The sequence below is a fragment of the Entamoeba histolytica genome, genomic scaffold (assembly GCF_000208925.1).
Source record: "Entamoeba histolytica HM-1:IMSS scf_1104750516333 genomic scaffold, whole genome shotgun sequence".
NCBI classification, from domain to species: domain Eukaryota; phylum Evosea; order Mastigamoebida; family Endamoebidae; genus Entamoeba; species Entamoeba histolytica.
Window position 1 is genome coordinate 69,533 of NW_001914896.1, and position 23,902 is coordinate 93,434.

Here is a 23,902-nt window from a genome sequence, read left to right on the forward strand (position 1 = left end):
CAACGGATTCCAATATACCTGAGCAATCAAATTATATTAGTGTTAATCAATTAAGTACAAAATTGGAATAGTGTAAGAGGAGGATAACATGACCAGAATAAGAAATTTGATAATATTTACTTTTCTTAGATTGTCTATAAAAACAATTATCTCAACATTCTTTTTAAGAAGTTTATTAAAACGAAAAGAATGATGAAGTAAATGTTTATATATAAATAGTCTAAGTATAACAAAGATAATTAAAATTCTTATTCATTATTCTTGTTTTAGTTTTACTAATATTTCAAAATACAATGATAAAGGAATAAATAATATTTTATTTTTCATCTTATTTTTTACTTTCTTTTGAAATATTAATGATTCATATGTTTTTATATTGTTTTTATGAGTATATGATATAATAGAAAGAAAAGAATGAATGAAGAAGATATTAAAATGATAGAAATTCTTATTTAAATTGATTTTACAAAGAAATATCAAAACTTACAAAGAATATATTGTTGTAATAGTTATATTAATTGATATACATTCAAAAACAGTAGAATAAGAAATAACAAGAAAAAAGATCAGTTAATATGATATATCCATAATTTGATTTTCTTCATATTGAGAAGTGATTATTTCAGTTTCTTCAATACGCTTTATTGGTGTCATATATTTTTATTTCAACTACGATCGGATTAGATTGTTTTTCTTCTAATGTACTTCCAGAGTTTCATGTGTAAAACATTAAGTCTTTCATATTTTTTTTTGATTAATATTATTCTTACGATTTTGGTGGAAGTCTAATTGTATTTTAACTGTATTTTAATCTTCTTATAGACTCTTTGTGTATTAATTTATTGATAATATAACAGGTATTATTTCTACATATATTAATTCTCTATTATATCTTAGTTTCTCTTGTAACTCTTTGTATTTATTTATTTTATGAATATAATTTAATTCTATGTTTATATCTTGATTTATTTTAGTCTTTCCAAATTTCATTCATTTAATACTTATTTCTTTTATCCACATCAAACATTAATTCATTGATAAAATATATCAAATCGATGATAGTATGATAAGTGATTTAATTTTTATATTCTATCATAAATAAAAAAAAATGACCAAGAATTTACTAAATAAAATATAATATACAACATTAAATAATGAAGAATTTTTTATTCAAACCTAACGATGGAGGTTGAACAAAGAATGTAAATGAATTATTTGATTTTAATATAATGAAAAAAGACATTTTAAATAATCATCTAAATTTATTACAAAATATTATTCAAGAGACTTAATAATATATTTGTTAAAAACATATTTTTCTTGTATATTTCTTTTATTCTCAATGTATTTTATTATAATAAGAGAAAGCAAAGTATTTTTAAAACCAAGTTAATAAATGTTGATAACACTACTTTTTTTAAAAGAAATAAAACTTGTAAAAATACATATTGAATGAAATAAAACTTAAATTAAATATATGTCTCTCATTTCTTAGCAATTCCTCCTTTGTTGGTTGGCATGAATTTCTTCTTTTCAAGTACTTCTCTTTGCATAAACCAAATAGTTCCTTGTCCAGATCCTTCAGCTTTCTTCTTTTGTTCTTCAAGATAAGCTTCTGCTTCTGCAACTTTCTTATTTGCCTCTTCAACTGCCTGTTCAGCTTCTTTAGATGCTTCAACTGCTTGTACTTCAGCTTCTTCAGCTTGTTCTTTGGATAAATCAGCTTGATTTTTAGCTTCATTGGCTGCTTGAAGAGCTGCTTCTGCTTCAGCCTTGGCATTGTCTGCTTTATTCTTAGCTTCTGTTGCTTCTTTTGCAGTAGCAGAAGCTTTCTCTCTTGCTTCTGTTGCCAATTTTACTGGTTTAGCAGCTTTTCTTTGTGCAGCCTCAAGTGTTGTTTTAGCTTTTCTTAATGGTAAGTCATCTTCATTATCAAGTTTAGCTAATTCTTGAATAGCAGCATTCTTGGCTACTAACCCAGCAGTTTCAATCTTTTTTTGAAGTGCTTTTCTTTTGTCTTCTTTAGCTTGTTCTTGAGATTTAACTTCATTTAAAGCTTTAGTAACTTCATCTTCTGCTGCTTGAGCTTCTTTTTGTCTAGCAATTGCAGCTTCTTCATCTGCTTTAGCAATTTCTGCAGCCTTGTTAGCAGCTTCAGCAGCTTTATTAGCAGCGTCAGCGGCTTGAGCACTTTCTTCAGCCCTTTGTGCAGCCAATTCAGCAGTTCTTTTAGCTTCAGCAGATTTAGCTTTAGACTCATCAGCAGCTGCTTTAGATTCTTGAGCTTTCTTTTGTGCATCTTCAAATGCAATAGTAACTTCTTCTAACATATTTTTAGCTTTTTCAATTCCCTCTACATTTCCTCCTTGTGGAGCATTAACAACTTCAGCCCAATCATATCCGTAAATAAAAATTAAGAAATTAATCATTGAAATTTTCTTGAATGAAGTAACACCAACCTTTCTTAAATGGTTTCTCATTTCTTGCATTGTTTGTTGTTTTTGAATTTTTTCAAAAACTCTGTGCATTCCTAATTCATCAAGATCACTTCCTTCTTTACCATTTTCTAAATCTAAACTAGCAAATAATTCTACATAATTCCATAATTCTTCTGCACTTTTTCCTTGGTCTTTTGGCCACATTGCATTAAGCATCCATATAGCTTGTTCTTGGAACTTTTTACTTCCAATTTCCTTTAATTTATCCATGTCTGACATGACTAAAACTTTTTTATATCATAAAAAGTTTGAAGTCTTTTTATTTAGTCTTTTGAAGCCACGTCATTTACAGTTCAGAGTTTTAACTTAGTTAGTGAAGCAATCAAATTCTATTGTTCATTCAAATTTCACAAATCTTAACGTTGTCAACTCATTTTAAGTTCTTATTTTTTTATATTCTTTTTCTATTTTATTCATTTTTTTTTATAAATCTCAAGATTGTTTTTTTTTTCCAAAAGGTATTACACGCAATCCAAATTGAAAGAATTTTCCTTATTGAAACCAAAAATGAAAAACACGAAAAATATAACGCAATATGCAAACTTTAAAAAAAATGATATTTCACAACTGTCGTCAAAAAACTATCTCTACAACTTACTATAACTTAACGTTTTATTAACTATCAGAATAATTTTTCCTGAAAGATTAATGTTAATACCCATCATCATTATTATTATTCCATCATCATTTCTTTATTTTATTTCTATGACTTATTTAATTTTTGATTCGAAGATGGCACGTCAGAGACACTACATACAACCATAAAATATTCCCATACCTCGAATCTCCAGTTATCGTCTGGTCATGACGTGCCTTTGGTGAGATAATATCTATTCAAAACTAACTGGTTATTATTTATTAATATTTATTATGAGTGATTATTATGTAATAATGTTATTCATTATTAATTATAAGGATTATTATTTACTAAGGAGGTATTACGTATTAAGAATTATCATTTGTTAAAGAAGAAGCATATATAATTGATATTGTTGCACAAAAATTAAACATAAGGATATTATCAAGGAATAGGGTTTCTTTAAGGGGTGTCGAAGGTAAAAGGAGATGAGCTATAACAGTAAGTTATGGATATCCTCTTCTTAAAACAATAATATAAAGAATGAGAAATATTATATTACTCATTAAAATCAAAATAAAAGTCAGGCAGCAACTTAATTGAGGAACCATTTAAGTCGAGCATGCTTGCAAAAACTTTATTTCAATAGAAATAAAGCCTGTTGAAGAAATTGATTCTCTCACTTCTCAGCATGATGAAAAACCTAAGAATTAGGTTAATCATAATTGGTTTCTTTTTTTTATGAATGAGAGAAAAGACTATTTCATTCCCACTATATTATTATGTTTAATTTTCTTTTAGTCTTAACCACACTTAAGCAAATCCTTTTCTTTGGTTAATACTTCCGCATATATTTATAATTTCTTTTTTTAATAAATGAATGTTATTTTTTATATTTCAACATCTAATATTTCATCATAATATCTCAATACATTTTTTTCAGTGTTAATTAATACATTTCTAATTCAAAGGTAAAATCATAACCAGAAAATAACTGAAGAGTTGAAGCTTGAATTTGTACTAGGGTTTGTGTATGGTGTTTTAGACATGCCACCTTCTATCTCTAAAGTTATATAAATCTAAGAAAAACTAAAAATTAATTAAATGAGTAAATTATTTGTTGAGTCATTAGATGAAGTCTCTTCAAAGAGCTTTGTTAATAACCTTAACAAAGCTAAGGATAGTAATTCTACAACAAGTAGCATCGAGTTCGAGAAAGAATTTAAGGACGGTTCAATGGCTTCCCAAATTAAAAAAAAGGAAGAGAGAAAGCCAAAGAAGAGAGATGATAGCAATGATAATGAACATTATGTATTACGACCATCAGGAAGTTTGGTAAAAATGGGTGATTTTGGAGCATATAAAGTCAATGATATCCAAGTTACAAAGTCAGGCACACCTGTAACTATACAATCAAGTTGTAGTCTTGCAACCATAAAGTATTGTGATTTTGGTTGGCTTGTTGTATAAAAATCCAGTCAGCCAAATAAAACAAATCTAATGGTAAATTAAAAGATTTGAAATAATTTTGGTTTTTTTATAAATTATCAATAAGAAAAAACTTTATTTAAATTAAACTATTTGATTTAAGACAGCCACAGAGATTCTATTCATGAAAATTGTTGAAAACATAACTCATTGTATGGGTATAATAAAACTGCCACAGCACCTAAGCACGGTTGTATTACTCCTTGAATACACACTTTATCACATGGTGCAGAATATAAAGTATATGCACCACCTTCACAAGTACAATGATCTTGAACATAACCATCTTGCATTCCTCCTAACCTATAACGAACACGAATACAACGAGCTTCAGGAGATTCATGAGCACGGATAATAAACTTTAAATGGTTTTGTTGAAGAAATAAATTTGATTGTTTTGACCCCCAAACAATCCCCACTCCTCTAAAATCATTTTTCTTAAAACCATCAGCAAGTTCAGGGTCTGACCATAATAGTTGGTTAAATAATGATATAGGATTATTTGAGTCTTCATCAATGAAACGATCAATACTATTAATTTCTTCAATAAACCCAGGTTGTGTTAGTTCATTTCTTGAAAAAATACCACCATGAGCACAAAATGCAGAATTAGCAACAACTGCTGCTAAAGGAAGAGATTTATAAAATTCTCCACAAGCATCTAATACTGAATTATAGTCTTGTGGAAACTTAGATTTAATTTCATCAGTAAATCCATATAATGAGTTCATTGCTAAACTTTCATGATTTCCTCTCAAAAAGTAAATTGATTGTGGTTCTGTTAATTTTAAAATACTCATTGTAACAAGAATTTCTAAACCATCAATTCCTCTATCCACATAATCACCAAGTAAAATATAAACATGTTGTTTCGTTGGATAGCCAAATTTATCAAAAATTTTAATTAGGTCATTAAATTGACCATGTAAATCTCCTACTATAATGAAATAATGATCGTCATCTTTCTTTTCAGGTTCGATTTTAATCAAGTTGTCAGTTAATCGAAGATATTCTGTCCCTTTAACTAATATGTCTATAATTAAGTTATGAGGAAGTCCTGTTAATTCTCCTTCTCTCTCTTTCATTCTTCTAATAATATTTTGACAATACTCATTAGTTAATACCTCAGGTAACTGTCCCGTTAGATGATTCATTCCAAAAAAATTCACTTTTTTTTAGTTCGTTAGTTCGGTTTTATTCTATTTATTTAAAACAAATTTTTATGATAAAAAAGTATATTGATGTTATATATAACAGAAAATAAGAAAAAAAAGAAAAAGTAAACTGGAAAAGAAATACAGACCAACGATGAATATATTGATTATAATGGTCTTTATTTGTTTAAGTGTTGGTAAATATCAAAAAGGAGAAGCAATACCAGCACAGTATCAAGTTAAAACAAATGATGTTATATATAAATGGGAACCATTACCATATACTGCACGACCAAAATTTGGTGAACGAACACAATTTTCATTAAATGATTTAGGAGTCACATTTTTTTATAATGACATGTTCAAAATGTTTGTTTATATAGTATTAAGTATTGAAAATAATTCACTGTATAGTCGTTTTTCATTTCAAAATGGAAGACTAATAACACCATATATTCCAATTCATCAAAATGGTATTCCTATATTTACAAATGCAACAATTAGTTTTGATGTGGTTCATGGAAATATTACAAAAGCAACAGTTTATCCTTTTTGTTTGTTAGAAGTATTTTATTATTAATTTATTCATTAGAGTAATTTAAGTATTAATTAGAGTAGTAAGAACACAAGAAAAGTTTAAATTAGAGACATTTGGATTTGTTAGTTTTTTGTTTGTCTTTAATGAAAAGACACACGAATATACTTATTTATCTCAAAATCTCATTCTTTCAGGATCTGCTATCTTTTGTGGAATCTTAGCACTTCTTTTGTTCTTGAAACAAAGTCATTCAAAAAAGTAATTTATTTTTCTTTAAGAAATAAATCTGATTCTGAAAAACAAAATCATCATCAGTTCATTTGTTTAGTTTTATCATACTAACTATAAAATATTATATAAAAATTATATTTAATAATAAAGAAAATGAACTTAAAAAGTAAATTAGTAAAAAATAAAAAAGAGATTTAGAAAAATATAAAAAATAATAAAAAAATCTCAAAAATGAATAGAGAGGAAAGAAATGGCAAGATTTGAGATTAAGAGAAAAGTTAGTACTAAATCTACACGAGTTAAATGTGTTGATTTTCATCCTAAAGAGCCATGGGTATTAGCTGCACTTCATACAGGAACAATTTATATTTTAAATTATCAAACTAAATCTATTGTAAAGACACTGGATATTGGTGATAAACCAATTCGAAGTGCTAGATTTGTTGCTCGTAAAGAATGGATTATTGTTGGAAGTGATGATATGATGATTCGAGTATATAATTATAATACAATGACATTAGAAAAGAGTTTTGTTGCACATGAAGATTATATTAGAGATATTATTGTTCATCCAACATTACCATATATTTTGACATGTTCAGATGATACTACAATTAAATGTTTTAATTTTGAACAAAATTTTGTTGAAGTTATGGTATTTAAAGGACATACTAATGCAGTTATGTCATTATCATTAAATCCAAAAGATCCTAATATTTTTGCATCAGGATCATTAGATGGAACAGTAAAAATATGGGGATTAAATAGTAATTCACCACATTTTACATTAGAAGGTCATGAAGCAGGAGTATGTTGTGTATGTTATTTAATAAATGATACAAGACCATATCTTTTATCAGGAGGAGAAGATACTGTTATTCGAGTTTGGGATTATCAAACTAAAGCATGTGTAAATAAATTTGAAGGACATACTGATGTAGTGTGGAGTATTAAATGTCATGAAGAATTCCCAATTATTGCATCAGCATCAGAAGATTCTACAATTAGAATTTGGAATATTCAAACTAATAAAATTGAACGAGTATTGAATTATGATTTTGAACGTAATTGGTCATTGGCATTTAATGGGAATTTATTAGCTATAGGATCTGATCAAGGAACATTAGTAGTAAAAATAGGATCTGATATACCTACTATTTCTATGGATGGAAATGGAAAAATTATCATGACAAAAAGACAAGATGCTATTATGTATAATGCCAAAAATATTGAATCAGGAGATGGAGAAATATTAATGCTTCCAATGAAAGAACTTGGGGTTGTTGATGTTTTTCCACAAAATATTCAATTTTCACCAAATGGTAGATTTATAGCAATTGTAGGAGATTCTGATTATATCATTTACACAACATTAGCATGGAGAAATGTTAAATATGGAAATTGTTCACAATTTGTTTGGTCAGATAATGGAGGATATGCTGTGTTAGAAAAGAATGGAAATGTCAAAGTATTTAATAAACAATTTGAAGAAGCCAATATCAATATCCAAGAAGAAATTAGTCCAGATGGAATCTTTGGAGGAAATTTATTAACATTAAAATATGGAGATTCATTATCATTATATACATGGGAAGGACAATTTATTACTGATATTCAAATTGTTGCTAAAAACCTTTATTGGTCAGATACAGAACTTGTTTCTATTTGCTCAGATGATAGTTATTATATTTTAAAATATAATAGTGAAATGGTTCAACAATATTTTAATAAAAATAAAAGTGTTCCAGAAGAAGGATTAACTGAAGCATTTGAAGTACTTTCTGAAATTCCAGAAACTGTTAAATCAGGAAATTGGTATGGTGATGCATTTATTTATATTAACCATAACAATTCATTATGTTATTATGTTGGAGCATTTTGTAATATTATTACTCATTTAGAAAATAATATGTATTTACTCGGATATTTACCTAAAGAAAATAGATGTTTCCTTAGTGATTTAAAAGGAGAAAATATTATTAGTTATAAATTACTTCATTCATTATTAGTATTCCAATCAGCTGTATTAAGAAAAGATGAAAGTAAAATTGAAGAATATTTAGCTCAAATTCCTAAAGATTCATTAAGTGTTGCAGCATTATTTTTAAAACAGCATGAATATCCAGAATTAGCATTAAGTATTTCTGATGATCCAGAATTTAAATTTGATTTAGCAGTTAGTTTACATAAAATTGATTTAGCAAGAGAAATGGCAGATATTATAAATGATGATCATCAATGGAAAGAATTGACTAAATTATATTTGGATAATGATGATATAGAAGAAGCAATTGATTGTATGTTTAAAGGAAATGATTGGAGTGGAATTCTTTTATTTGGTGTTGCATTAAATGATGGTGAATTAATAGAACGATTATTGAAAATTACAGAAGAAAAAGAAATTTGGAATATTGCCTTTGTTTGTGCTCATATTATGCAAATGAAAGAAAAATGTGTTCAAATATTACAAAAGACAAGTAGATATCCTGAAGCTGCAATGTATGCTGTTACTTATGGACTTCCACCTGAATTAGCTAAAAATATTGTTGAGGAATGGAAAACTGAATTATCTGAAATTTATCCAAAACAAGCTGAGGCACTTGCAAATCCACTTGACAACCCTGAATTATTTGTTCTTCCTGAACAACAATAAAACTTAATTGAAATAAAAGAAAATGCGTTTCAAAGTTATTGAATTTAAGGTTAATCATATTTTTATTAAACTTCTTTTCTTTTACATAATAAAAATTTGTGTTATGTCTCTTTTTAAAGTTGTTTTAAATATCATTTAAAATTTTCATTCAAGTTTTAAAAACAAAAAATCAATCTTTGATATAGACAAATGTCATTACATACATTTTAATAAAACAGTATCTTTTAGGAAAATAAAGACTTAATTTGTAAAAAGAAGAATTGTTGAAAAATATTATTTACTTTAGTTAGTTTCTTGAATAGTTTTTATTATTTTTGTAAGAGTTGTTTATGGAAATAATTTCTATAATAAAAATAAAAATCATTTAATAAAACAAAAGAATTAAAATGCTTTTTTTCTTAAAAAAAAATCTAAATTAAGGTGGGAGTTGAATTGTTTTTTGGTTTTACAGATTAGTAATTTATATTATTTAATAATTTTATTTACTATTTAGTTAATTTTTTTATCTTCAAATTTTAAATGAGATTAAATTAATATTTTTTGATTGAAAGAAAGAATGAGGCAAATTATTAATTTATTGTATTTTAATGATAGTTATAATTTTATTTATATAATTTTTCCATAAATATGTGTTTTTTGTTGAATTATTTATGAGTAAGAAAGTACTAACGTAAATAAAAACAAAATAAATAATTTAGTGCTTTATTTTTTGTGTGTTTAAAACACTTGTCATAAAATCAAAAAACAAGAACCATTTTGTTTAAACAAATTTAGTTTAACCTTTACATGTATTTAATCTCCATTTTAGTTTTTGAAAATATTCTTTTCATTAAAAGTTATCGTATTACAGATTAGTGTATAAGATGTTTAAACGAAATATTAAAAATTTGTTATTGTAATTTCTAATACCTGAAATGTGCCATTCGTGTTTTGTGAAATGAGGAAAATTGAATGAAGGAATTAAAGAGAAAAGAGTGTATTGTTGTTAGATTGTAAATTAATAGTTTTAGAAGTTATAAGTTATGTAAATTTTGAAAATAAAAATAATAAAACCTCTATGAATTTGTTTAGAGAAAATTGAGGGAGATTTGTAAAGTGATAAATTAATTGAAGTAAATGTGACTATAAAATATAAACAAAAATAAAATTATTAATAAAATAACGAAAAAGTCAGAAATTTGTTAGGTGACTTAAACTTAGTAATTTCAAGAAAGTGATGATAATTTTCTTGAAGTGTTAAATTCTATAATTTACAATTATATTACTAAGCAGAAATAGAGATATTAGTTGAGTAGAACCAATGAAGGGAATTCTTTTGATCGTAGAATGAAAAAGAAATGTAAAGAGTTTTTTATTTCGTTAGTAGACTTGATATATAAAAACACCTTTGAACTATAGAAGAAAATAAAAATGGAAAAGATGTTCTGTAATCAATGTGAACAAACAGCTAAAGGTACTGGCTGTACAGTTTGTGGTGTTTGTACTAAAGAACCTATTGTTTCTAATACTATGGATGTTCTTATTTATGCCCTTCGTATGAATGCTCTTGTTGCTTTAAAAGCAAAGAAAAATGGAATTGAAGTCGATAATGAATATCATGTTCTTACTTGCTCAGCACTATTCTCTACTTTGACTAATGTTAACTTCAGTGAAAAAGATATTTCTCAGATTGTTGAACAAGTTTTTATTCAACGCAAGAAATTAATAGAAAAGTTACCAAAAAATGAGTTAAATGGAGTAGAAGATGTTGAGGATGTTGCTCATTATATTGAAACTCATCTGTCAGACAAAAGACCAAATAAATGGATTGACAACCAAGATATTCAAAGTTTAATGCAAACAATTATCTTTGGCTTGAAAGGAATTTGTGCCTATGTATGTCATGCACACTTATTGAAAAAAGATAATGTCCAAATCTTTGAATTTATCCAAGTTGCATTAGCTGCTGGTTATGATGGTAAAGAAAGAACATTAGAAGACTGGATTCATTTAACATTAGAAGTTGGTAAATGGTCACTTGAAACCATGAAGCTATTAGATGAGGCAAACAACACTCTTGGACATCCAGAACCAACAGAAGTATTAATTGGACATAAGGCTGGAAAATGCATTTTGGTTACTGGACATGATTTGCATGATTTAGAGTTATTACTTAAACAAACTGAAGGAAAAGGAGTTAATGTTTATACCCACGGTGAAATGCTTCCTGCACATGGATATCCATTATTGAAGAAATACAAACATCTTATTGGTCATTTTGGAACTGCTTGGCAAAACCAACAAAGAGAATTTCCAACATTCCCTGGTGCTATTCTCTTTACTACTAATTGTTTAATGAAACCATTACCTAGTTATAAGGATAGAGTATTTACTACAAACGAAGTTGGTTTTAATGGTTTAGTTCATATTGGAAATGATAAAGATTTTACTCCAGTTATTCAGAAGGCATTAGAAATGGAAGGGTTTACTGATGATTTGAAAGAAGATACTGTAACTACTGGATTTAGTCATCATGCTATTCTTGAAGAAAAAACAGCAAATAAGTTAGTTTCATTAATTAAAGAAGGTAAAATTAAAAATATTTTTGTTGTTGGAGGTTGTGATGGAGCTAAGGCAGGAAGAAATTATTATACTGAACTTGTTCAAAAGATTCCAAAGGATAGTATTATATTGACTTGTGCTTGTGGTAAATTTAGATTCTTTAGAGAAAAGCTTGGAGATATTGAAGGAATTCCAAGACTTCTTGACCTTGGACAATGCAATGATAGTTATTCTGCAATTGTTGTTGCTTTAAAACTGGCTGAGATATTTAAGTGTGGGGTAAATGAACTTCCATTACACCTTATTCTCTCATGGTATGAGCAAAAAGCAGTTGCTGTCTTATTAGCATTATTATATCTTGGAATTAAGAATATTAGAATTGGACCAAGTGCACCTGCATTCTTAACTCCTGGAGTGTTTAAGTACCTTCATGATAATTTGAATTTAATGATGACCACTACACCTGATAATGATCTCGCCAACTTATAAGAATGTCAATCCAATAGTCATTAATTAAGTCTTGGTGATTTATATTTTTGTTTTAAGTTAAAAAATAAGAATTAGATGATAATAATGTAATAGAAATTGTTACTATTCTTTAATCTACCTATCAATTGGTTTTTTGTCTTTATTATATTTAATTTCAATAATTTTTATTTGATTTCAATCTTTATATCAAAGTATTTTCATATTTTATGTTTTAGTTGTTCTAATAGTTATATATTTCTTCAGTTGTATGAGTCTTGTTTTCTCTTATTTCTCTCTATTTCTTTTTTTTCATTGAACAATTCAATCTATAACTTTATTTAGTTTTGATTTCATTAATTAAAATTGTTCTTTGTTATATTGTTAATGAGTTATTTTGTCTTCAGTTTATATGACATTCTTTCCGTTATCCTTCTCCTTTGTCTATGACTTATTCTTCTTCTTTCATTTTCGACTTAAATTAAGACATTCGATTCCTACTAATTATTAGGAGATGTTAAGTTCCTAAGTTATACAAGTAAAGAATGAAAGAAGAAAAGAAAATAACATTTGCCAAAAAGAAGTTTTTTAATTTTTATTCAAAAACACTTCCTCCAATAAATTCTCTAATCAATGAAGTAGATCCAATAAGGTGGTCATCAACTGGCATAAACAATTCAAGTGTATCTAATAAATTACGTGCCATATTATAGTTTGGATCATCAACTGGAACAGTTTTTAATAATGGAAGGACATATGGATAAATAGCTGCAATCTCATAATCCATTGAAGAATTCCATATTTTATCTGCTTGATCAACAAATGGAAATATGTATTTCTCTTCACCCTTAGCAACATTAAACCAACTCTTTAATGTATGTGATGCTGTGTAATTTCTAGTTAAATAGTCTCGTACTATTCTTCTATAGAATCTTAATACTTGATTTCCTATAAAATTATACTCATCAATGTTCAATTGTGTGAGTGGTGCTATGAAGATATAATATTTTTGTTCTCTTGGAATAGCAGGAGTTAATGCTTCATCAATTCCATGAAGTCCTTCCATAACAATAACCCCATTTGGTGGCAATTTAAGGATTTTATCTTGTATTAATGAATATTTACCTGATACAAAATCAAAGACATATGGATGAACTTCTTCTCCTCGGAAGAGTCGTGTAAGTGTATCATTCAAATCACCAAGTCTCAATGCTTCTAAACACTCAAAATCGTAATTTCCATTCTCATCCTTAGGAGAGTCTACTCGATGTTTATAATAATCATCAGTACTTAATACAACTGGTGTAATTCCTCTAAGTTTTAATTGTACTCCAAGTTTTTTACTAAATGTAGTTTTACCTGATGCACTTGGTCCTGCAATAGAAATAAGTTTAACTCCTCTTGTTTTAATCTTTTCAATAGCATCTTCTGCTATTTGTGCTATTTCCATGTCTTGTCTATTTTCCATCATCATTATAGTTGTTTTGTCTCCTTTTATAATTCTCTTATTAAGATCACCAATACATTCAATTCCAACTGCTTGTGCTACTTTATTTGATGTTTTATAGTTTTCTATGATCTTTTTTGTTTCAATTTCTCTTATTGTTTTTGGAATTGGTTTGTTTTGTTGTGGGAATAATAACATCATTCCTGTTTTATCAGTTCCTACTATTAAATTAAAATCTTTTAATATTCCTGTTCGTCCTAAAAGTGGTCTAACAAATAATGTCATAAATCCTTCTAAATAACTACATTTAATTTCTTCATTATTATTACTTTTTAAAAGTGAAAGTGTCATTCTTCTATTAGTCTTTGTGAAATAATTAATTGCTTCTGCATATGATAGAACTACTTCTTTTATTTCTTTATTTCCATTGATTAATTCATCCATTTTGTGTTTAATGGTATTACACTCTTCTTCAGTAAACTCTTTTCCATCAGATTTATTAATACAATATCCATTATTGACATGATGTTCAACAGTAACTCCAAACTTTGTTCCATATGTCATATAAGCAGCAGTAGCAAATACCATAACCAATGACCTTCTATAAATTGAAAACCCTTCATAAGAATTTAAAAATACAGGAACAACATTAGCAAGACCAACATTAATACTAGCATTTGTTGAATACACTCTTCCATTAACCATAATACCAACTAATTCATTATTATTTAATGATGGGTGTGAGAGTAAGGTGGTTAGGTGTAATGGTCTAGTGTGAATTTCTTGTGTTCCATCAGTAAATGTAACAATAGTTTTTGAAATGTCTGTTACATTATCAATGGTAGTAGGAGTAGATGAATTAACAGTTGGTAGAGATAAACTTGACATAATGTTTTTGTATTAATGAAAATATTAGTTTCTAGATCTTGTAGTAGAAAAAGACTATATTTTTAGAGTGAATAAAATGGAAGTTTTTGGTTTGGTTTTTTCTATTTTCAAATGAAAACCATAAATAACACTTAAGAAAAATAATAAATAAAATTCTTGTTAAACATAATTTAAGAGATAACAAAAACGAAAAGAAAGAAATCCTCAACTTAATAATTAGTTATTAGATTATTTTCTATGGGTAACAGCATCACTTGTAAGTATGCTTTTCTTCCTCCTCAAAACAAATATTCTATTAATGCATTTGAAATTTGCCATATCAACAATAGACATGTTCCTTATTATATAATAAATTCTGAATTTCCAAGTAATGGGTATATTATATTTTCACATGGAAATGCTGAAGATATTTCTACTTCTATAGAGTGTATGAGGAGATTTTCTAAAATTGTTCGATGCAATATTATTGGTTATGATTACACTGGATATGGAAGTAATATTGGTGACCCTTCAGAAAGTAATTGTGATCAAGACATTTTAGCGATTTTTCTTATGGCTGTAAAAGACATGAATATACCACAACAAAATATTGCACTTATGGGTCATTCTATAGGATGTGGACCAACACTCTGGTTAGCAAATCAAATTCAATTGGATAAACTAAAAAAATATAATATTCAACAAGGTATTCTTGGGAGTGTATTATCTATAAGTGGATTTACTTCTGCTTGTGCTGTTGTTGATCAAAGACTAACATACATTCCATTTACTGATATTTTCAATAATGAGAATACAATTAAAGAGTTAAAAATGCCAGTCTTTATTGCTCATGGTTTAAATGATACAATTATTCATGTTTCACATGCTACTCGTTTAAGTGAAGCTATTAAATGTAAAGACAATTTTGAGTTGTATTTAGTAGAAGACTGTGGGCATAATGATATATTTAGTAATATAGAATTTCAAACAGCAATATTGTCATTTATAGAAAGTTATTTTCAAAACCATCTTATTAATTAAATTCATTAGTAATAAAGAAATAAATTAACAATTTAAATTTAGATATTACAACCATGTTCATGAAGAAAAACATCAGTTAATAACCAATATTTCCTTATAGGCTTTGTCTTTAAAGAAGAAGGAATTGGAGCTGCATTTGTTTTTAGAAGTTCATCTGTTTTGATTGATTTTTGAAAAGACTCCTCATTTATTTTATTTTGTTTTTTCTTTGAAAAAGGACTTAGTGCTGGTGGACTGTCAATGAAGTTTAACAATTCTGACTTACGAAGTTCTCTTATTTCTCGTGTTTCATGAAAATAAGGAACACCAAAACTAGAAAAAATATATTCTAGTAAAGGAAAGTGTGGGTTTAGAACAACAACTTCTCTAGTATGTTTATCAATTAGCTTTAGTTCTCTAAAATTATCAACAAAGTTACATAAAGCTCTATGTAATAAAGATGCTATAGAATTAATTAATTCTTTGTTTAAAGTTTTTCCTGCTAATTTCACAGAATTAAATCCCTTTTTTTTAATTGTTAATAATGTTCGTTTTGAATTTACTACTTCAAATGAAACTTCATTTTTTCCAATTTCTTCTGCTACGTTCATCATTTTATTAAACATAGCACATCGTGCACTTTTTGCTTTATGACGAAAAGAAATTCGTGTAATATCTTTTGGTGAAGGGTCAGAGAGAACAGTTGAAGGTAATGCCGCTTGTTTTTTTTCAAATTCTTCTACAATCTTATCAATATCATTTGATGTTACTGTTATTGGACCACGAATTTCTGCAACATCAAAATACTGCATTGATTTAGTTGCTGTCCTTTTTCTTTTATGAATAATTATTGTACACCCAACCCAATTTAATACACCAATAACAAATGCTGTTAGTAATGCTGTTTTTGTATTTTCTTTTTGTTTTAATAATTTATTTTGTAAAGTAAGTGAAGTAAATTCTTTTACTGAAGAAGAAGAAGGACATGAACAACTTGATGAATTGTTTGACATCTTGAGTTTTATTTTTAAGTTCTTATGAATAAACTTTTATAATTTTTTAATGGGGTTTTTATAATTTTATAGTACAGTAATAATTTTTATTATTAAAAAACTATATTTAATATCAAACAGTAAAACTCATGAGTTTTGTAAAATCAAAGCATTTTGTTTTATATAACACAAACTAGTTAATAATACAAAATGTCACAAAAAGAAAGAACTTTTCAATTGGTGAGGATTTTTATTAAAAAGTTTTTTTAAGAACACTTGAAAATAAAGAGAACTTAAAAATATAAGAGACAATGACAATGGCATTACAAGTAGGTCAATTTGATATTAAAAACATAAAATATACATTAACAAATAAAGTATACTTCAACACTAATGATTATAAGTCATTTGAACAACCAGAATATGTTAAAATAGATAATTTTGTATATACTGCTACTAGTCTTGACATAGTTGAACAAGGAAAGTTATATCTAAGTAAAGTACAACGAACAGATTTGAATTTAGGATTAAATGAACAAGTAAAAATAACTAAATTTGAACCTAACCAAACTCAACGATGTACTTCTTATTTAAGAATTGATATTGGATTCTTCAATAGACCAACACAAATAGAAATTGATGCTGAGGATATTAGAAAATTAATTAAAAATGATTTTAATAAACAAATGGTAACTCAAAATCAATCATTAGTATTAACAGTTAAAGGAGTTCCATTTTTATTAAAATTTGTTGAAATTCAATTGGTTGGAGCTAAAGGAGAAATTATTGAAAACGCTGATCGAGGACTTATTCATGAAAAAATAATGAATATCGATATTTCTAAACTTGGTAGAGATGGTGGATTACTTACTATTAATGGTGGAATGACTCAAGGCACTTTATTTACTAAAAATTTTAATCCAGAAGGAATGGGAGTTGGTGGACTTGACAAAGAATTTACAGATATTCTAAGAAGAGCATTTATGTCTCGTATGTTTCCATCAGAAACTATTAAAAAATTAGGTATTAAACATGTTAAAGGAATTTTGTTATATGGACCACCAGGATGTGGAAAAACTTTAATGGCAAGACAAATAGGTAAAATGGTTTCATCTGTTGAACCTAAATTAGTTGAAGGTCCATCCATTCTTAATAAATATGTCGGAGAGTCAGAAGCTAATATCAGAAACTTATTTGCAGAGGCTGAGGCTGAACAGAATCAAAGAGGAGATGATAGTCAACTCCACATTATTATTCTTGATGAATTAGATGCTATTTGTAAACAAAGAGGAAGTCGTAATGATTCTACTGGAGTATCTGATACTATTGTCAACCAATTATTAAGTAAGATTGATGGAGTTAATGCATTAAATAATATTCTTGTTATTGGAATGACTAATAGAATGGATATGTTAGACGATGCTTTATTAAGACCAGGAAGACTTGAAGTTCAAATTGAAATTGGACTACCAGATGAACATGGTAGAGTTCAAATTTTAAATATTCACACAAAAAAAATGAGAGAAAATCATATGTTAGATTCTAATGTTTCTATTGAAGAATTAGCTAAACAAACAAAGAACTTTTCTGGTGCTGAATTGGAAGGATTAGTTATTTCTGCTTCATCATTTGCTATGAAGGAAAATTTTGATATGGAGAAATGTAAACCAAGGAATGATAAATTTGTTGTTAAAAGAGAACATTTTGATATGGCATTAGGAGAAATGAAACCTGCTTTTGGTGTTGACAAAGATGACCAAATTCCTACACTTCCTAATCCAATGTTAGTTTATTCATCTGCACAAATGCATGTTAGAGAAATGTTAAAAGATTCTGTTCAACAATTAAGTACTTCTACAGTTACTAATAAAATTGCAGTTATGATTGGTGGTAAACATGGTAGTGGTAAAACTGCTCTTGCTGTAGAAGCAGCTAAACAAAGTGGATTTCCATTTATTAAAGTATTATCTGCAGAACAATTAGTTGGATATCCTGATGTTATGAAATGTTCTAAAATTGCTAAAGTATTTACTGACGCATATAGATCAACTCAAAGTGTTATTATTATTGATGACTTAGAAAGAGTACTAGAATATACTCCATTTGGACCACGTTTTGATAACACTGTTTTACATTTATTATTAGCCTATATTCGTAAACCAGTTCCTACTGGAAAGAAGTTATATATATTATCTACTACGTGTCTTGCACCTGATGTTTTAAGAAACTTAGATGTTTGGGAAGCTTTTACTCAACATATGCACCTTCCAATTGTTACAGGATGTGAACAATTAAAAACTATTGCACGTACAAGTGGAATGGATAGTAATATTGACGAATTGGGATGGGTTGATGTGATGAACCAATTCCAAAATAAAGAAATTGCAATTCAAAATGCCTTATTATTATTAGAAAATTTCAAAGGAAAGTCATATGACTCTAAAGAATTTACTATGTTAATGAATACTTATTGTTCAGAAGAAATAGATCCATGGGATTCAATTGCTTATATGCAAGCTTAAAAACAACTAATACTTTTTTGAATTATTATTATTTATATTTTAACTATAGTTTTAAATCCATTTTTAAATAAAAGATGAAATGAATAAAAGAAATAACAATTAATTAAGTATTGAGAAAATTAGTTTGGATTGTTCTTGATTTAATGGAGATGATTCCTGTTTATGAATCTTTTTATTACTTCCTCAAATTATATTTGTTTGTAATACGTTCAATCTTTCATGACATTTATCACGTTTGTTATCATTAAATTTTAATTTTTAATATTGTTTATTTCTTTATTTAATTGAATACTTTCTGAATATATCATTCATTTGTTTCATTTTATTATTTCTTATTTGTTTTATTGTTGTACACTTCTTTCTTTTCTTCTTTTATCTCTCATTTAACATTATATTTTACTTCATTATTCTTGTCATGCATTCTTTTATCTTTGTTTTATCTTTGTTTATTTTTATATTGTTTCATTCAATATTTCTATTGACTTTCTTAACATTGAATTTTATTTCATTTATTGTGTTAGTGGAAATATTGTATTTTTTATATCTTTTATTCTTCATGTCGTTTTCTTTGTTTTTCAATTTGTCTTTATTTTCATCACTTCTCTTTATTATATTATTTCATTGTTTCTATGCTATTATCATTGTTTCTATATTGCATATTGTGTTTCTTCTTTATGTTTTTTTCTTGTTAAATTCATTCATTTAATTTCAATTGTTTCGGTTTATTTCTTTTTATTGATTTTCTTTATTCATTCATTCATCATCTTTTTATATTTTAGATATTTTATTCTTTCTATTCTTTGAATTTCATTTTCTTCTTTTTTTCTTCTTTTATTTTTCTTTTATACTCTTGTTCATTTTTATTTTGTATATTTTTATTTCTTGTTTTATTTGATTCTCTTGTTTTCTTGATATATTTTGTATTTCTTCATTTTATCTCACTTATTTTAAAGATGGATTTAATTACAATTTGATTTCTTCTTATCTTCTTCATTTTCATCATTTCTCATGTTATAACTCATTTATTATTTTTGGTTATTAATTCATTTGTTTCTTTTCTTTGATTTTATTCTTTATTGGGTGTAATTTTCTTTGTTTGATTGTTGTTGTATTAAAATATTCTTCATTATTTCTTCACTTATTTCAATTTTGTTGTTTCATATTTGTTTTATATTCTACTTGTTTTCGATTATATCGTTCATTCGTTATTCTATCATTCTGTATTGTATGTCTCATTTTATGATTATTTGCATTTGGATTATTTGCATTATTGTTTGTCACTTTTATTATATTTGCTTCTTATCTTATTTCTTATGTATTTTTATTGCTCTATTATTTTCATTCATTTATATCATTTATTATTCTATTTCGTTGTTTTGTTTCTTGTTGAATTATTATCTCTTCTTTTTGTTATTCTGTATTTGCTTCATTTCTTCTATTTATCATTCTATCTTTTTCATATTCTAGTTTTATTCATCTTCTTACTTTTCGTATTCTCTTTATTCTTTCCATGCTTATCACACATGTTATTCTTCTCTATTTCTTTGTATTTTCTTTGTTATTAAATTGTTATTACAACTTGTTGGTTTGTTATTATTTGTTTTTGTGTCTCTTTTTCTTTTGTGTATTGTTTATTTCTTCTCTTGTTCTTTCTGTTTTTCTTAATTTTATTTGCAATTTGTTGATATTCAGAGTTTTGGTTAATCTTCTTCTTTTCATTCATCATTTCTCTCATTTAACTCAGAGACTTTGATAACACTTAATTATTTTATTTTTCATTCTTTCTTCTTTCGATTTTATTTGTTTTACATTTTATTTCTATATTTCTTCGTGTATCTTTCATTTTTCATTCATTAAAATTAGATTGTTTCTTTTGTATTTTCTGTTTCTCATTTTCCTTTCTAATTATGTCTTTTGTTTTTCATTCATTTCATTCCAGTTGTTTTGTTCTTCTTCTATTTCCTTCATTTGTTATTCGTTAATCTTTTCTTCCATTTCTTGATTAGATTTTGAAGTGTGTTATTTTCTTCTTCTTTGTTTTTATCTGTGTTTTTCTTTGTTTTTCTTTCTCTTTCTTATTCCATTTTCATTGTATTTCATTTACTATTATACCATTATTCAATTGAATGATATTGATATTCATTTATCTGATAATGAAATTCTATGTTTTTTTTTTCTTTACAACACACAACACCATTACTCAATAATCATTGTAATAACCATTTGTTATATATCCTACATTAGAAAAGATTCTTAATAAAACACAATATGTAAAAAGAAGATAAAAATGATATTATTTATTTTCTATTATTCTTTATTCAAATGTGAATAATCATTTCTTTATACTTTAATATTGTTTATTCTTCTTTTATTATTTAGTTTTTCATTAATGAGAATGTTGATTTTCTATTCTTCATTCTTTTATTTAAATTGCTTTCTGTTTATTTTTCATCATTTTATCTATTCTCATTGAATTATCATTTCTTTATTTCTTATTTTATGAATGAATATATCATTATTATTATCATTATATTATTATGTATAATTTCATTTATTATTATTATCATCATTTATATCTTTTTATTTTATTATAATTCTTTCTTGTTATTTTATTTCATTCTTTCTATTATTATTTATTATATTTCTTATTAAATTACTTCATCATATTCAATTATTTGATTTTTCATTATTTGATTTTGTATTAATGTTTGTGTGTTGTTTCTGATTTACACTGGAAAAGAGTCTAAATAAACAGAAAAATTAGTTAATTAAGTGTTAATAGATTTTTCATTTATTCTTCCTAGTTTAGCGGAGACTAATCCCTGAGCTGTTTAAAAAAGAGTAATCTTTTTCTTTAACTTATCATTTATGTTTTTCTTGCAAATTGAGAAAATCACTTCTTTGCTTTATTTCTTCTTATTAATGTCTTCTCATCCTTCTTCTGCTTATTCCTTCTTTTTAACCTTTTGTTTATTTTCTGTCTTAATTTTAAACATTTTCTTTTTCCTTTTTTCTTTATTTTATGAGAGAAGAGACTATTTCATTCCCATTATATTATTATGTTTAATTTTCTTTTAGCCTTACCCACACTTTAGTACTTCCTTATATTTCAACATCTAATATTTCATCATAATATCTTGGAGTTTAAATAAAAATAATTGATAGAATTAATATTGATAAAACATGACAATTCAAATAACAAAAGATGAAATAAAAATAAAACAAAATTGAATTTTCTTCTCTTCAATTTTTTTTGTTATTTAAAAAAAAAAATGAAAAATACTAAAAATAAAATAAGCTAATTATAGAAAATAACATTATTATAATTTTATTATTATTATATAATTAATATTATTATATATTTATTGTTATTCTAAAAATGATAAAAATAACATTTATTTAAAATAGAATGATGATAAAAATAATAATTGACATGATGTTAATAACGTGTATTAACTATTTAAACATCCATATTTTGAACTTATAAATATCAAATTAAATTAAAATGGAAGAGGTTTATATTAAACAAATAGAAGAATGGACAAATAGAAAAGTAGGAAATATACTATTTGATTCAGATAAAGATGATTGGAATGTTAATAAATCAGTATTTGATCAAAGAATAATGAATAAAGAACATATAATAATTATTATTGAAGATGAAGAAGGAAATAAATTTGGAGGATATGTTAATTCTAAAATTGATGAAGTTGATGATTGTATATATGATCCATATGCATTTGTATTTTCATTAGAATCAAATTGAAGAATAAAAGGAATGAAGAAATTTGATATTGAATATCCACAATATGCATTTTATTTATATAAACAATCATGTGATTGTTTGTTTAAATTTGGATGTGGATATGGAAGTGATAGTCGTGTTTTTAAAGAAAATTATAAAACACAATCATATTGTTATCAACAAGATGTATTTTCATATAAAGGAATATCAAATGCACTTTGTGGAAAAGAATATCCAAACAGTTTCACACCAACACGAATCATAGTAATTGAAATGAAATGATTCAATCTTGTTTAATTGAAAATGAAATAAAAAAGAATAAAAACAAATCAATGAAGAATATGAACAGCCATTTCATTCATCTGCCAATGAATGAAATGGTGAATTAAAAATGGACATAATTCAATGTTGATTTATTTTATTTCATTTGAAATTTTCACACCCAATGAGGGTGTTTTTAATCAATAAGAAAAGAAATAAGAATGAAAGAGAAATAAAATAAATAAACAATTTATTTGTATTATTTCATTGAATTAATTCATTATGAATAAAATGAATAAGATAATAAAAATAAGAATAAGAAACAAATAAAGAAATGATAAAATACATCAACATATTTCTTTATTTCTTATTCTTTATTCATTCTTATTTTCTATTTAAACAATAATAAACAAAACATAATAAGAAAGATAAATAAGAATAAACACAACATAAAATAAATAAAGAATAATAATAAAATATACAACAAACAAGAATAAACAAGAAACGACAAATGATAAAAGATGAACTAAATAAAATAACAACAAGAATATAGAAAATAGAATGAAATAGAAATAGAATAAATTAGTGATGTTTAGAAAAGAGGAATTGACAAAAAGAAGAAATGAATGATGATTATAAAAGATAAAAATAAAATAATAAATATAAAATCAAAACTAAAATAACATAATAATATAATAACAATATCATTGATTTTATCTTATTTTATTCTTATTTTATTTATCTTCTTTCATTATTTTTATTCTTCTATTTTATTAAATGAAAATGAATGAGAAATGAATAATGAAAATCAGCAACAACACACAAACATTAATATAAAATCAAATAATGAAATATCAAATAATATTTGATTATGGTGATGTATGTTGTGAGATATTATTCATT

At 25.8% G+C, this 23,902-nt stretch overlaps 10 protein-coding genes across 10 annotated transcripts, besides 6 other annotated features; 6 read left to right on the forward strand and 4 right to left on the reverse strand.

Annotated features, from left to right (window-relative positions):
* Nucleotides 1-552: 552 nt before the first annotated feature.
* Nucleotides 553-969: a repeat region.
* A 479-nt stretch (nucleotides 970-1,448) lies between these two features.
* On the reverse strand, nucleotides 1,449-2,720 carry EHI_004550 (uncharacterized protein). Its single transcript, XM_651628.2, has one exon. The coding sequence runs from the start codon at nucleotides 2,715-2,717 to the stop codon at nucleotides 1,485-1,487; it is 1,233 nt and encodes a 410-aa protein (XP_656720.1). The 5' UTR covers nucleotides 2,718-2,720; the 3' UTR covers nucleotides 1,449-1,484.
* A 501-nt stretch (nucleotides 2,721-3,221) lies between these two features.
* Nucleotides 3,222-3,816: a repeat region.
* A 146-nt stretch (nucleotides 3,817-3,962) lies between these two features.
* Nucleotides 3,963-4,132: a repeat region.
* Nucleotides 4,133-4,179: 47 nt separating this feature from the next.
* On the forward strand, nucleotides 4,180-4,545 carry EHI_004560 (uncharacterized protein; the record flags this gene model as incomplete). The annotated part of the gene is made up of 1 exon (XM_651627.1): nucleotides 4,180-4,545. One exon carries the CDS (start codon nucleotides 4,180-4,182, stop codon nucleotides 4,543-4,545), a length of 366 nt encoding a protein of 121 aa, XP_656719.1.
* A 140-nt stretch (nucleotides 4,546-4,685) lies between these two features.
* On the reverse strand, nucleotides 4,686-5,717 carry EHI_004570 (ser/thr protein phosphatase 5, putative; the record flags this gene model as incomplete). Its single annotated transcript, XM_644911.1, has 1 exon — nucleotides 4,686-5,717. The coding sequence occupies one exon, from the start codon at nucleotides 5,715-5,717 to the stop codon at nucleotides 4,686-4,688; it is 1,032 nt and encodes a 343-aa protein (XP_650003.1).
* A 172-nt stretch (nucleotides 5,718-5,889) lies between these two features.
* EHI_004580 (uncharacterized protein) lies at nucleotides 5,890-6,517 on the forward strand (the record flags this gene model as incomplete). The annotated part of the gene is made up of 2 exons (XM_644912.1): nucleotides 5,890-6,271; nucleotides 6,336-6,517. 2 exons carry the CDS (start codon nucleotides 5,890-5,892, stop codon nucleotides 6,515-6,517), a joined length of 564 nt encoding a protein of 187 aa, XP_650004.1.
* A 219-nt stretch (nucleotides 6,518-6,736) lies between these two features.
* On the forward strand, nucleotides 6,737-9,139 carry EHI_004590 (coatomer complex subunit, putative; the record flags this gene model as incomplete). Its single annotated transcript, XM_651705.1, has 1 exon — nucleotides 6,737-9,139. One exon carries the CDS (start codon nucleotides 6,737-6,739, stop codon nucleotides 9,137-9,139), a length of 2,403 nt encoding a protein of 800 aa, XP_656797.1.
* A 1,410-nt stretch (nucleotides 9,140-10,549) lies between these two features.
* Nucleotides 10,550-12,169, forward strand: EHI_004600 (hydroxylamine reductase, putative; the record flags this gene model as incomplete). Its single annotated transcript, XM_644914.1, has 1 exon — nucleotides 10,550-12,169. The coding sequence occupies one exon, from the start codon at nucleotides 10,550-10,552 to the stop codon at nucleotides 12,167-12,169; it is 1,620 nt and encodes a 539-aa protein (XP_650006.1).
* A 571-nt stretch (nucleotides 12,170-12,740) lies between these two features.
* Nucleotides 12,741-14,480, reverse strand: EHI_004610 (phosphoribulokinase /uridine kinase family protein; the record flags this gene model as incomplete). The annotated part of the gene is made up of 1 exon (XM_651703.1): nucleotides 12,741-14,480. One exon carries the CDS (start codon nucleotides 14,478-14,480, stop codon nucleotides 12,741-12,743), a length of 1,740 nt encoding a protein of 579 aa, XP_656795.1.
* A 237-nt stretch (nucleotides 14,481-14,717) lies between these two features.
* EHI_004620 (uncharacterized protein) lies at nucleotides 14,718-15,500 on the forward strand (the record flags this gene model as incomplete). The annotated part of the gene is made up of 1 exon (XM_644916.1): nucleotides 14,718-15,500. One exon carries the CDS (start codon nucleotides 14,718-14,720, stop codon nucleotides 15,498-15,500), a length of 783 nt encoding a protein of 260 aa, XP_650008.1.
* A 38-nt stretch (nucleotides 15,501-15,538) lies between these two features.
* Nucleotides 15,539-16,492, reverse strand: EHI_004630 (uncharacterized protein; the record flags this gene model as incomplete). Its single annotated transcript, XM_651701.1, has 1 exon — nucleotides 15,539-16,492. One exon carries the CDS (start codon nucleotides 16,490-16,492, stop codon nucleotides 15,539-15,541), a length of 954 nt encoding a protein of 317 aa, XP_656793.1.
* A 290-nt stretch (nucleotides 16,493-16,782) lies between these two features.
* EHI_004640 (Vesicle-fusing ATPase, putative) lies at nucleotides 16,783-18,993 on the forward strand (the record flags this gene model as incomplete). The annotated part of the gene is made up of 1 exon (XM_651700.1): nucleotides 16,783-18,993. One exon carries the CDS (start codon nucleotides 16,783-16,785, stop codon nucleotides 18,991-18,993), a length of 2,211 nt encoding a protein of 736 aa, XP_656792.1.
* Nucleotides 18,994-19,083: 90 nt separating this feature from the next.
* Nucleotides 19,084-19,290: a repeat region.
* Nucleotides 19,291-20,347: 1,057 nt separating this feature from the next.
* Nucleotides 20,348-20,723: a repeat region.
* Nucleotides 20,724-21,748: 1,025 nt separating this feature from the next.
* Nucleotides 21,749-22,077: a repeat region.
* Between the last annotated feature and the right edge of the window lie 1,825 nt (nucleotides 22,078-23,902).

Bases quoted from the DNA above. Each gene is read 5' to 3' on its own strand.
- EHI_004550 (XM_651628.2), bottom strand. From the start codon at position 2,717: ATGTCAGACATGGATAAATTAAAGGAAATTGGAAGTAAAAAGTTCCAA.